General features: G+C 45.7%; 1 protein-coding gene across 1 annotated transcript in view; it reads right to left on the bottom strand.

Annotated features, from left to right (window-relative positions):
* Positions 1-1,790: 1,790 nt before the first annotated feature.
* Positions 1,791-13,462, bottom strand: part of ERC2 (ELKS/RAB6-interacting/CAST family member 2) — a gene marked incomplete at both ends in the record, with an annotated part of 911,416 nt that continues 899,744 nt past the window's right edge. The window contains one exon of the mRNA XM_080828630.1: positions 1,791-2,015. Within this exon, the coding sequence (XP_080684756.1) occupies positions 1,791-2,015 (225 nt within the window). The remainder of the gene's footprint in view (positions 2,016-13,462) is intronic.

The raw sequence follows: 13,462 nt of genomic DNA, 5'->3' as shown, positions 1-13,462 counted from the left end.
CCCTAGTGGGTTTCCTAATCCTACTTCAAGTATTCAGTTGCAGAGTTCAGGTCAGGATCTGGCTGCAGGAGGCGGGGAGGACCGCCTTTTTGAGGACACCCAAATTGTTCACGGGGACACGTTTACGTGGCCTGGGTTTTCAGTGCGACATTATGTCAAAATGTGCTATAAATGTTTGCAAAGAACGCTGCTCTCTTCTCCAGTCGAGATCCTAAAACCCTTTGATAGTTAAAGGACAAACTTTTTAAACATGAATGTATTTGGATTGTTTATGCGACACGAAAGCTTTACATAGTTCGCTATACTTACTGACGAAAAGAACAAAGCTAGAAGCAAGAAACCTGCTTGGATATATTACTCCTAACGCACCAAGGATGAACAGTGCAACTCAGACACAGTTTCATCTTCCCCGACAAATAAGGTGTCTGTCTTTTAAATATCTCTATGGCTCACGGGAGAGGTCTGGAGTTCATTGCACCAACATTTTGAAAAGTGATAATAACAACTAAATTCAATGCAAGACTTCAGGAGCATCTGTGTGGAATCCTTCCCACAGCAGCAAAGAAAGACAACTGTATTTATTAAGGCCACTCATGCTTAACTTCACTGTTTATCCTCGTAAGAATGCAGATTTTCGTCTCCCACTTGCGTACCTGTGGAAGGCTTTCTTCCATTGACGAGAAAGTGGATCAATGCGAGAGTTGCACATGTTTGCCAGACTGGTTGTGAGTTTTATGCAGTTAAAACAACCTTCCTTATTTTTTCATTTTCAGAGAAAGCAGTAGGAGTTAAATTCTCCTTAGTACCATGTCACTGTATGGAAAAGACCTCCAAATTTGGTCTCTTTCCCTGGCATGTGCTTTACATAATGACTCTGTACCCACACACGTGTTGTGTAAAGCTATATACAGATACACAGCTTTTGTGATTATTCCTCATTCATCAATGTTTTCACGTTTGATGCTGAAAATGCTTTGGAATCCATGTTGGAGACATTAAAAAAAAAAATGAGAAATGACCCTTCATTTCCAGAAGATCTAAGCTTACACTCATTGCACAGCATTTGGATCTGGAAATGTGAATGAGTCCCAGCTTCTCCATGGAGACCTGCGCGTATGGGAATGGTAAGAGCCTGAGGCTCGGGTACGTCCCCGCCACGGGGATGCATGGGCCGCACAGAATAGAAGGGTGCGGGTGCCTCAGGCTTTTGCCACTGTCCAGCACAGAAATAGGGTAGATAGGATCATGAATGATCGATTTGGACATGCCATGCTTTGTCAGAGACACACATCATGTTCTCATAAGGCGATTTCTTGGCAAGTATTAGTGGTTTAAAAAATTGATTTCATTTCCAACCTGGCCCAGAGGTAACTACTGGTTACACAATCAAAATGTGGTTCTTCAAACAGCGGATTAAAGAAACAGAGGAGGGTAAAGGCTCACCACTTTTGGTGTTTTGGTTTCTTCGTCAAACACTCCATGCGTCTTGGTGCACAAACACTGCCAACACCACTCACTCACAGAATTTACACTTTTTGATAATCTGATGCCTTAGGAATGACCACTTCGACTGAACCAGCAGCAGAACCGGAGATGAAGCGAGTGGTCCAAAAGAAGCTGAAGCCACAGTTAACATCCCACGGAGTTCAAGTTTATCCCACGATGTTTAAGGAACATAAATAAAATGTATCAAAGAATGACATTCAGAAGAGATGATCACATTTTGAACACCCAAATCCCGACATCCCCCCCACCCAAAAACGGAGGATCTGTCATTTTCCTCCTCCTCCTCATTCTTCCTGCCCAACATATCTGAATCCGTGAGGAATGACATGAGATGATAAAGGAAATATCAAGTCGAACAGAACAGTGCGCCATAATGAAAATGAAAAGTTCCTCTTCGGTCCTGATGCATGTTCCAGATGGTGATGGCCAGTGACGTGAGCCACGCTGCAAGAGATTATCAGAACATTGCTGCAGAGCTGCATTTCGCCTTTAGTTAGCTCTTCTGATAGCTGCAACAAGAAAGCACAAAATTTAGCAGGGAAAGCAACTGCCACTGAAGAGGAGAGATTAGAGATAGAGCCAGATAGAGCTGATAGGGCCAGCCTTTCCATACCCCACCCCTGCATGGACCCTCTACTACTCGCTTTGGTTGGGGTTGGTTGGCATGGGGAGGAAGCACAGAGGAAGGACCGAGTGAACACTAAGTTAAATTACGTCCTGTAAACACCTCTGAGAAGAGGCCTCTTTCAAAAGATGTCGCATATAGGTGTAGAGGTCTCTTGATAGGCAACAAGAAAGTGAAAGGAAATATACCAAAATGTCCCAGGGATCACTTCTACGAGGTCAGAGTACATGTTCGGTTTTTTTCTCTCCACGCTTTTCAACAATGAGTAGGATTCTGAAACTATTTTTAACTTCACCTTATAGACACTAGAGAGTTAAGGATGGTCAGGACACCAGAAAACTTAACATTTGCTTCCAAACCAGCTGAGACCAACAGGTTCGAAGAATACTGGACCTAGCCATTTCCACTGCTAGGTGTGAATGCAGAGGACTGGGAAACAGGGACTCAGAGACTGGCACACAGATGTTCACAGCAGCGTTGTTCACAATAACCAACAGGGAGAAAAAAACCCGCCAGGCATCTATAACCAAAAGGAATGGATAAACAAATGTGGTATATACATACAGTGGAATATTACTCAGCTCTAAAAAGAAATGAAGTTCTGATTCATGCCACGATATGAATGACATTGGAAGACATCAGTGAAAGGAGCCAGACACCAAAGGACAAACACTATATGATTCCACTTACATGAAATATCTCAAAGAGACAAATTTGTAGGTGCAGAAAATAGATTAGAGGACTGCCAGGGGCTGGAGGGGAGGAGGAATAGGGAGCTATTGCTTCGTGGGTATAATTAAGCGATCTTTTGGGATAGTGAGAAAGTTCTAGAAATGGACAGTAGGGGTTGTACAACCCCGTGTAGGCACTGAATGCCTCTGAATTATGCTTAAGTTGTACACTTAAATGGGTTAAAATGGTGCATTTTAATCTATGTTTTGCCACAGGGAAAACATTTTTAAAAAGGATATTGAATAGAAAAGAACAAAACAAAGTTGGCCTCCCCCCCTTCCCCCCCCCCACACGCAATGATGTGCGTGCTTGACCCTAAACGTAAATGGAACAGCCAGCCATCCGCATGCGTCATGCTCCGGGGCACAGAGAAGCAGGAGCACCCCATGCTTCCTCACCGCCCCATCAAGAGGCGTGCAGCCACAAGTGGGAAGAATCAGTAAAATGGGTGGGAAGAGAGGCCTGGCCCAGAGGACCCTTCAGAAGATGACTGACTTCCCCTGCCGATGCTCATTATCATTCACATATGGCCTTTGAATACTCAGGGAGTTTCCGGGCACATGGCAATAGAGCAGCTCTCTGGGGAATATGGCAGGGAGAGGAAAGATCAAACACACACACACACACACACACACACACACACACACTCACACATGTGTGAGCCACCTTTTGTATAGAGCCTGCGCTGTCTGATTTGATAGTCGATGCACAGAATTTCTCGAGCCACACTGACTAATGAGAGCGCCCAAGACCCCGGTGTCCGTACAGGTAGGCGGTTACTCCCAGCCCTGGTTAAACAGTACAAACGAAATATGTGGCTTGGATGAACTCTGCTAATTCATACTCTGAGGAGTTTGGTGTAACCCTTCTGGTTAAGAAACTTGAATCGGGGCAAAAAAAAAAAAAAAAATGACTTTTGCAGAGCCAGAAAGCTAGGGAGTTCCTAGAGCAGATCATATTACTTATTCTGGCACATAAAATCTCTGCAAACTTCGTATGAAAATTGTAAGTCAGAGCACGCTTTCTGCTTCATGAGCTGTGCATAGCTCTAATTCTTTTGTGCATTAAGCATTTCTTAATCATCCTTTTAAAGGGCTGACCAATATATTAAAAGGCCACATGATTAAAAGGTAAAGAGAAACCCAAAGTAGTACTAAAATGCACCGGTCATATTTTACAGATGGGGAAACGAGTGAAAAATAATTACAGTGAATGCCTGATGTCCTTGATGTTTTTCCAAGATAAAGTAGCAAAGAACAATCATTTATTCAGTTGAGAGAAAGATTTCCAGCTGGCTAGCAGGTCACTAGGCAGAATACAGTGCCTCACTAGGGCCATGCGCGGCTTTGGGGCAAGGTTTACGCTGTGGAAGAGAGAACACTCAGAAACGGTTTGCCGCTCCTTCCACTGGACAATCCATTCACCGGGAGGCCGACATGGCTTTGAGAGAAAGACTTAGATGACGTTCCCAGTACTTAGAAATGCAGATGATCCTTTGCTAGGGGGCGGGCAAATAGCCTGTGCTTAAAAAAAAACGAAACAGGAATGAAGCAATCCAGGCAGCCCCCCATGGTGGGATAATCTCTGGCCAGTCCTGCCTCACCCGGAGGGTCACAGCTGCCCACTCTGTTTCTGAGCATCTTCTCCTGAAGCACCTGACTCAGGGTGCTCACCGGTGCCCCCGACAGCCTTGTTTCTAAGGACATCACCTCCATCTTGGGTTCCCTGCGTGCAACCTGTATTCACCATCCCACTGCCCTCAGGAGGGAGGAAGGATGCTAGCCGTGCTGGCCCCTCTCTCTCCAGCCCCGCAGGTTCCGCTCCACCTGTGCTGGACTTGCTTCTGCAATCCGAAGTTCTCCTTTCTCCTCGCCTCAGAGCCCTGCCTGTCTGATGAGCATTTACACCAACCCTCCATGCGCCTGATGCCTGCTCACTGTCTGGTCTCAGTTTAGGTGTCACTTCCTCCCTGGAAGGCTTGCCTGACCCTGCTGAGTGTGGGATGAAGCACAAGAAGTCTCACGCACACTTCACTGTCCCCTTGTGGTGATGTGTCTGGACTTTAACTATCCAGCATGGCAGCCACTGGCCACATGTGGGTACCTTGAAATATGTTGGTTCAAACTGAGATGTGTTCTAAGTGTGAAATATATACCAGATGTCGAAGATTAAGTAAGGACTTATTTTTTTATATTGATTTTAAATGATTATAAATTAATACATTGAATTTTAGATTCAGTATGAATTTAGTTTTTTTTAATTTTCCTCTGAGTTTATCTAATTTTTAAGCGTTTCTCAAAATTCCAGTTAACATATAGTGTGATATTGGTTAGTATGAATTTCATGTTGTTAATATTGGTTTCATATTAAAATAATACTTTGGACATATTGGATCAAGTTAAATAGAGTACTGCAATTAATTTCTCCTGTTTCTTATTACTTTTTTTTTTAGATTTTATTTATTTATTTGTGAGAGAAAGAAAGAACACACAGTCACGGGGGATCAGCAGGCAGAGGGAGAAGCAGGCTCCCTGCTGAGAAAGGAGCCTGATTCGGGACTCGATCCTAGTACCCTGGGATCATGACCTGAGCTGAAGGTAGCAGCTTAATCGACTGAGTCACCCAGGCCTCCCTTTTATTACTATTTTTTTTTAAGATTTTATTTATTTATTTGACAGACAGAGATCACAAGTAGGCAGAGAGGCAGGCAGAGAGAGAGGGGGAAGCAGGCTCCCTGACGAACAGAGAACCCGATTCAGGGCTCGATCCCAGCACCCCGGGATCATGACCCGAGCCGAAGGCAAAGGCCCAACCCACTGAGCCACCCAGGCGCCCCTCTTACTACTATTTTTAATGTGGCCACAAGAAAACTGAAAACTCCTGATGTGGCTTCCTTTATATTTCTATCTGAATAACCCTGGTCTGGGCTGTAAGATCTAGGAGGGAGGGGCCAGCCGGGTCTTGCTCATTTATCATGCCCTGTCCTTTGCACAGTTCGTGGAACAAATTGATTCACTCATGCATCCACAGGTATGAGAGGGCATCCAGAGTAGGCAGAATCCCACCCCCTACCAAGATTTCCTGCTCTGATCCCTGAGACCAAGACTATGAACATCTCACCCCATGATTATGCCAGCTTGCAGATGTCACTGGCTGCTGGTAACTGGCTTTAAGTTACCGAAGAGGGACGATCTGAGGGGACCTAATGTAATCGCAGGAGCTTTGAATAGCAGAGGCTTTTTCTCTTCGCTAGTAGTGGGAGAGAAAGGGAAACTTCAAACATAATTGGGGTTTGCTGTGCTGAGATGGAGGGGAATCATGGGACAAGGACTGAGAGTGTCCCACACAGTCAAAATGCAGCCCGCAGCTGACAGCCAGCGAGAAAACGGGGCCCTCAGTCCTACAACCACAAGGAACGGAATCTGCCGGCAACTTGGATGAACTTGGAGGTAGGCGCTTTCCCAGGGCCTCGGGTCAGCGTTGTCCAGCTTGGTCAACACCTTGACTTTGGCCTCATGAGACCCTAAGGGGAGAACCCAGAGGAGCGCGACTTGGCTTCTGACGTATAGAAACTGTGGGATAATAAATGGGTGCTGTTTTCGTCACTGAGTTTGTGTTAATTTGTTGTGCATGGATAGGAAACGAACACAGCTTCTCTGTGTCAGGCAGTGTGCCTGGTGCTGAGGGCATAGTAGTAACAAAGACTGACAGAATCTGCACCCTCATGAAGCCTGTATTTTTAGGAGTAAGACAGCCAATAAACAGATACACAAATAGGTACGAGAATAAGGATTAAAAAAAACTGTGGCTCAAAGGAAATGAACAGGGATCTGTGTGACAGGCCTCCTTAAGACTTACTGATCATATGACAGTTATGATATTTTTCTTAATATGGAACGATGTCCATAATTTTCCAGCAAAGAAAGTAGATTTCAATTCTTCATATGTAGTTCAATCTTATTTTTGGCAGCAACACACTCATAAACATAAACATTTGCAAATGCCTATACCAGAATATTGTTAATAATGATCTCTGGGTGGTGGTTTAAAAGTTTCTTTAGAAACTTTGTTGTTGCTGCCCTTCTTAGATTTTTTTTAAACCAAAGAATGTGTAACTAGTCTCATAGTAGAAGTCTATTTCCATTGTGAAAAGTCCTGACTTGGCTCTGGGGAGGGAACCAAGCCTGCAGTTGGTGTGCCCGGGTGGGGGGGCCTTTGGGGGTGGGGTGGGAGGCCTGCAGGGGTGGGGCGGGCAGGCTGAGGCCAGCAGTGAGATTCCGGCCCAGGACAAGCGCCCCCAGGAGACCAGGCTATAAACGTGTGGTGTCTCACAAATATTCCTTCAGACTGTTTTTCTTTGGAATAAAGACACCTGCCCGATTATGACTTTCTTCTCCTGCCCTTTCAGTAGTGATTTGCAGAAACTGGCTGGGAGAAAGGGGTCTTTGGTAAACACGGAGGGGTTAAAGGGGAAACTGTTTAATAACAGTAGTAAAACGCAGGCTATTTTTGACATCTGGGTTAATGTCCATTACGCTCCATGTGCTTTCCAAATGTGTGCTGTGCCCCCAGGTACAAAAACAGACACCCATTCACCAGGGCTTTGGACGCCCCTGACATTGTTCACGGTGCCCACGTAACAGCAAGCCTCACAAGCTCATTAACAGCTGCCCAAAGACAAGAGATGCTCATTGTGGGGGTGGGGGTGGGGGGGTGGGCAGCAGGCATCCTGCAGAATCACTCCACTAAGTAATTCTTCTCACAGGAAAACCCAATAGAGTCGTTTCTGCTCAAAAAAAGAAAAAAAATTCTATAACTACATCTGTGTTATTACTTAACATCTTTTAAAACGGGGTGGAATGGGTTTCCCGTTTTTCTCATGAAGATTTATTTATTATTGTTGTGATCAAAGTGGCAACAAATTATGTTAAATCATTTAATTTTCTTGATAGGAGCAACCACCTTGAAGCCATAATTCAAAAATATGAGTGGAGAGCAACATTTTACCTTGCAAGTGGCCTCCTACAGCTCCACAGGGCAATAAAATGTAACACTTGAGAGCCCGAAGGGCTGGGGGTGGGGGGGTGGGTTGGGCCCAGCCAGCGCTCAGCTCAGAATTGCAAACTGCTGTTCGGGATGGTAGAGCTTTCTGGACGGGGCAACAGAGAGACTCTGGATTTGGATTTCAACTTCTGGTTGTGTGTGCTGAGTACAACTCACCCACAGCGTTTTAAAGAAAGGAAATCAAATGCACGGTAGCATAAACTGCTAGGTCTCCTTACGACTTATTTCTGTAGTTATTATTGTAGTCAGAATTACTCATAGCTAATGTTTGGTGCACGCCATCTGCCGTGGAGCCCTGTGATTTTGCTCCAACGATATCAAACTCGAGAGCGCCACGGTTCTAACTGGTGTGACAGCCCCTGAAGGGGATGAGGAAACTGAGGCCTCCAGGGACTGAATGCTTTAGGTCAAATTCCCACCTCCCGGGGTCTGACTTGAACCCTTATCTTTTCGCTTTTAGAGCCCATTCTCTTTACTATGATGCCAGAATTTTCTAGACCTTGGTCCTTTGTTTTCCACCTTCCCAATTTTTGTAGTCTTCATAACACCTGTCACGTTTAATTGATAATTTTCCTTAAAATTTTTTCTTTTCTAAAAATGTAAATGTCCCTTTTAAGAAAGGTTTGTTTTTATGTAAGCGCTTGTTCGTATCATTCTAACAAATAAGGCTTTTGATTGAAAATAAAAAAAGATTTATTTTAATGCTGTAATGGAGTCAGTGTTTGTCTAATACGCCTTATAAGAATTGCCTGGCTGTTAAAATTAAAGTGTCCAGGAAGCACCTAAAGCTATCTTCTCGGGGACATGCAGGGCCCTGCCTGCACCTAGCCCGGTCTCAGAGACCAGTCCCGCCGCCCAGCAGCGGCCTCCTGCCAGGGGCACCTGGCGCGGGTCATCAGGCTCACTCATTCTCATCCCCAGGGCCACCAGCCATTCTCAGCACTGCCTCAATTGAAGTTTTAGGCCGGGCTATGATGGGCCAGCTTTTCTCTTCTCTTTTCAAGGGCAGACAGCAGCAGAAGAGAAAGTCAGAAAACTGCCACTCAACACCAGCATTAGGCACTCTGTGTAATTTTTTAAACATCGATTGAATAGAAATGTGCTTTTAGTTGTAAGTTTCCTTAAGATAGTACTTCCTCAGCCTGAGGCAGTGCCCGTAAGCCAAAGGGCTTTGTTACTTTACTCCAGGATTTCCTGATGTGATACCATGGACACTTGGGGCTGAGTCATTCTTTGTAGTGAGGATGCTTTCCTATGGCCTGGACTCCTCGACTCTAGGAGCATCATGCACTCTCCCAGGTAGCACCATCAGAAATGGCTCCCAATATCGCCAATTAGCCTCTGGGAGGGCGGTGGAGGTGGGGGGGGGCAAAATCCCTCCCCCTAGATGAGGACCCTGGTCGAATCCATTGTTTTTGTATTTAATGGGTTAACCGTGCTGTTTACATACAATTATATTTTTGGTAAGTCACGTATCGCATACGTGCATCTACCAACGCATACAAGATGCGAACACTTTTGCAGAAATAAACATCTATTCCAAGCTGCCCTCATGTTATTTCAGACACGGTGGCACAGATTTAGAAGTCCCGTGGAAGAAGGTACAACCTAAGAAATAAAAATAATGAAAATGTACAACTTATCTGACATAAAGTAGAAATGCCACAATCCTGAGATAGCGAGACACCTAAGTTACTCACTGAGCTAAGTGAAAAGGTAAAATCTAGTTTAAATTTATAGCATTCCTTCGGTGTCCCTCTAGGAGTTTGGCACCTTGCCAGGGTTCCTTGTTAAAAATTTGTTAAACGTGTTTGGCATTAATGCAAACACAAAGTGGTCATTTGTTACAAATTCTATTGGAATGCATTCATTTAAGGCAATGAAGTAGTTACTAGAAAAGAAAAAAAAATGTTCATTAAGTAACATTTTAAAAATACAATGATGTATGCAGTGTGCAGCTACGGGCGCCCCGGCGGCTGTACGGTCGCTGACAGAGTAACCGCACATTGTGTTTGGTTTGAAATTGGAATCTTTTAAACATAAGTGATAGAACAAAAACTGGTTTTGTTTGTTGTCAAAACCGATGTTAGTCTTTCTTTCCTGAACTAGTTAAAATAACCAGAAGTTTGGCATACGATTTCTAACATCTCAAATCAGCGAAACGTCTAGGTTAAAATAATGCTTTGGGAATCTCTGGGAGTGCCGAGAGTGACATCGGAGACAGGGACTGTTTCAACAAACAGAACCCCCTGGCCCGGGCCCCTGGAGAGAGGGGAGAATGCCCGAGTCATCCCGGAGAAGCCCGCGTGGGAAGGGCCACTACCTCCGTGCTTCCCCCCCACCCCTCCGCCCCGTCTGAGGTTATTAGGTTACCTGGAGAGGGAAAACCATCGGCTTTCATCACGGAGACGATGGAATCCTATGAGCAAATATCCTACGCCTTGTGTCCACCTTCCTGTCCCACCCTGAGCTGCTCACACAAAGGAGTTAGTGCCGAGTAACGGTGACTCCCTAGCTCCCCCAAGAAAGGGCTCTGAAGTTCAGCTCTGGGAGAGAGGGGTTATTTGTCACCACAGGACGTTTGGCCCTGCGACACGGCTGGCTGTGGATGTCTGCGTAGAGCACGCCATCTCAGAGTCCCCGGATGCTTGCCAGAGCTGTGCTGGTCCGAAAGGTGAACAGAAAATTCCCACTTCACAAGAGTGTTCAGAAATTATTCACTGCTTTCTTTCCTTCCCTCTCTCTCTCTTCCTCTGACGTGTTTGCTGCCAGGAAAGTGTCCAGATAATAAAATCCCAGTGGTCTGGAGAGTCACGAGCCCAAATCCCCATGTCCCCCAAACCTCTCTTTAGGTTGGCCTCCCTTGCGGTCTGAGTTTGGTGTTAGCGAGTCTGCCCTTGAAGGGCATGGATCCAGGGTATCTTGTCCCTAAATTCTTGAAATCTTCTCCTAGATCAAGAGTAAACTTAGACAAAACGTAGCATCCTGTGTGTGGCCTAGAGAAGGTTGCCTTTCCCTTCCCAAGCGCCTCAAAGGACTAAGAACCAGTAGGTCTAAGAACAGGGAGAAAATACTTACTTCCAGAAGTCACAAGAGTACCTGATACAAACGATAAGACACTCACTCTGAGTACTACTACAGAGCACTTCTTGGTTTCATACCATTCGGCAGGTCCTCTTACAGAGAAAGAATACACAAATAGTCCCCAGCATTAGGGTATCTCCCAGGGGCTCTGGAAAAGTCTTTCTGCTTGAGGGGGTCCAAAGCTGAAGCCCCATTAGCTTCATGATAAATTCCTCTGCCTGCAATTAAAACTTGTTTCTGAGACGGCATTTTCAAATTCAATGGAGAATAAAGTAAAACATGTTTTCAAATCCCTTACTGACAAGAATTCAGAACTTGCCCTACCCAGCCCAGCAGACCACAGGGAAACGTCTCTTCAGCCCTGGGTGCTGAGAAGGCGGTCATGCGCAGGAAGGAGGTGCTCCTCCTAGAAAGAGGAGCTGCCAAGGCCTTCTTCAGAATTTGAAACATGAAGGAACAATTTGATATCCCAAGTTTGCCGACGAGAAGTGGCTCAGATGACAAGCGTTTACAACAGGATCTTCATAGAGCCAATAATGGCAATTAGTCCCCAGAATTTGAAGGCTCCCTTCCCGCCTCGCTGAGGTGGAATGCCATTTACTCTTGGGCTGGCGACTAATTAGGGGTCTCTTTTGAAGATCAAGGTTTTGTGATCCCTGCTTCTTAATAACATGGTTTGCCTGTCGGCCACCTGGGTCCAGGCGAGACCTCCCTTTCCCCCTCCCCAAACAGCAGGCACTGCCTTAGGCCAGGAGCAAGTGTGGGCAGGAAAACACAGACCCAGCCGGTTGAGCAATTTAACCTCTTCACCGCCGAGGGCCTGCAGCCCAGTGCTTGATTCGGCTGCGCAGAAACAGAGAGCGTGGACCTTGTTTCTCAGACAGGGCGGAAAGGCTGCATGCAGTGCAGAGAACCCCCCTTCATGGTGCAAACACTAGGCAGCGGGCTTTCTTGCACAGGAAAAGAGGCAGGAAGACTCCACTTTTCCAAATGAGTGGTAAATCAAGAGGCCCTTTGCATTCGCTTCAGGCAGAGCTATTTCCAGAACGGATTCTAGAAGTGACTGGCATAAAGGAGGCTGGAGGTCGAGGACCGTCAAGTGCACCTTCTGGAGCTCTAATCTAACCAGTCATCAGGCCCAAGAGGCTGAGGGGTCTGCCTCAGCAGAGCTCTTGCCAGGGTCCCCGTGGCCTTGGTGTGCGCTCGTGGGCTGGCAGCTTCGCTCTTTAGTGGGAGAAACAACACTGCAGGAAAAGTAAGCTGCAAAGAATTAAACTTGTAACAACTTAGGCAAAGCACTGGAAGCAAGCAGGGCTGGTCCTTGGGCTGTTGACACACTCTGGCCTGGGTCGGTTGTGGTCACTAAACCCATTAGCGTTCCGATGTGGCAACAGCTAATGCAGCAAGTTCAATGTGTTTTTGTTTAATTTCTAAATGCTGGGTGCACGCTGGCAACGACGGCCGCCGAAGGCAGTCAACCCCACTGCCATAAACACAGTCGTCATTGTCGCTGATCTGAAATTCATATTTTCAACTATTTATTTTTGGCAGATAGGGGCTGAATGGCGTTTTGCATTTGATTAACTGTGCTTTAATTTCAACTTTCTTCAAACTTTTCTGTGTTTTCGAAGCAACCACCAAATCAGAGTTTTCCTGCAACAAAAGGTACTAGCTTTTCGTGGGGGTGGGGAAGAACTCTGTGGTGGGTGGAAAGGAAAAGAGGAAATGTATAAACCCAAGCCAGCAACCAGCTGAGTGAAGGTGGGCCTTTTAGAGATATGCAGGGGCTCTGAGGGCCCTCAGAGACATGATCCACAGCCACCTGCAAATAAGGGACTAGACAAAAAGCGACCTCATTTTAAGTCGGCAGAATTGAAAGGGATATGGTTGGCAGAGTTGTGTCTCTTAAATGAGACACGAAGGCAGACTCAGCTTGAATTTGAATTGGTCTTCAAATTATGCTTATGGAAAGTATGAGACTCTTTCCTTCCCTCCCTCCCTCCCTTCATTCCTTCATTCCTTCTCTCCCTCCTACAATTTTTAAAGCATCTATCAGGAGCCATGTTAAGTCCTGGTGACATGTGGCCAAACGAGATAGATGCTGACTTCAGGGAAGGCACAACTAGTGAGCATGTCAGACATTACGTTCAAAAAATAATTAAAATGAACATACGATTAACTAATTAAAAATTCGTAAGTACCAAGGAAGAGAATGACTCCCCAAATTCACTGAGCACAGTCACTTTCATTCAGTGGCATCCGGTCCTTACACTGCTGGAGAGTTTGCAATTATTAGTCCATTACACCACTCCAGAAACAGGAGCAGAGAGGTGAAGTTACACACCCAGTCACAGCTAGTCAGTGGTGGAGCCATGGTGCCATTTTGCACACTGAGACATCCAATCCCAATTTATAGGAGCACATTGGGTCTGGTCTGTTGGGAGGGCTGGA

The sequence above is a fragment of the Martes martes genome, assembly GCF_963455335.1.
Source record: "Martes martes genome assembly, chromosome: 1".
NCBI classification, from domain to species: domain Eukaryota; kingdom Metazoa; phylum Chordata; class Mammalia; order Carnivora; family Mustelidae; genus Martes; species Martes martes.
This window is presented reverse-complemented; position numbering and strand designations above follow the sequence as displayed.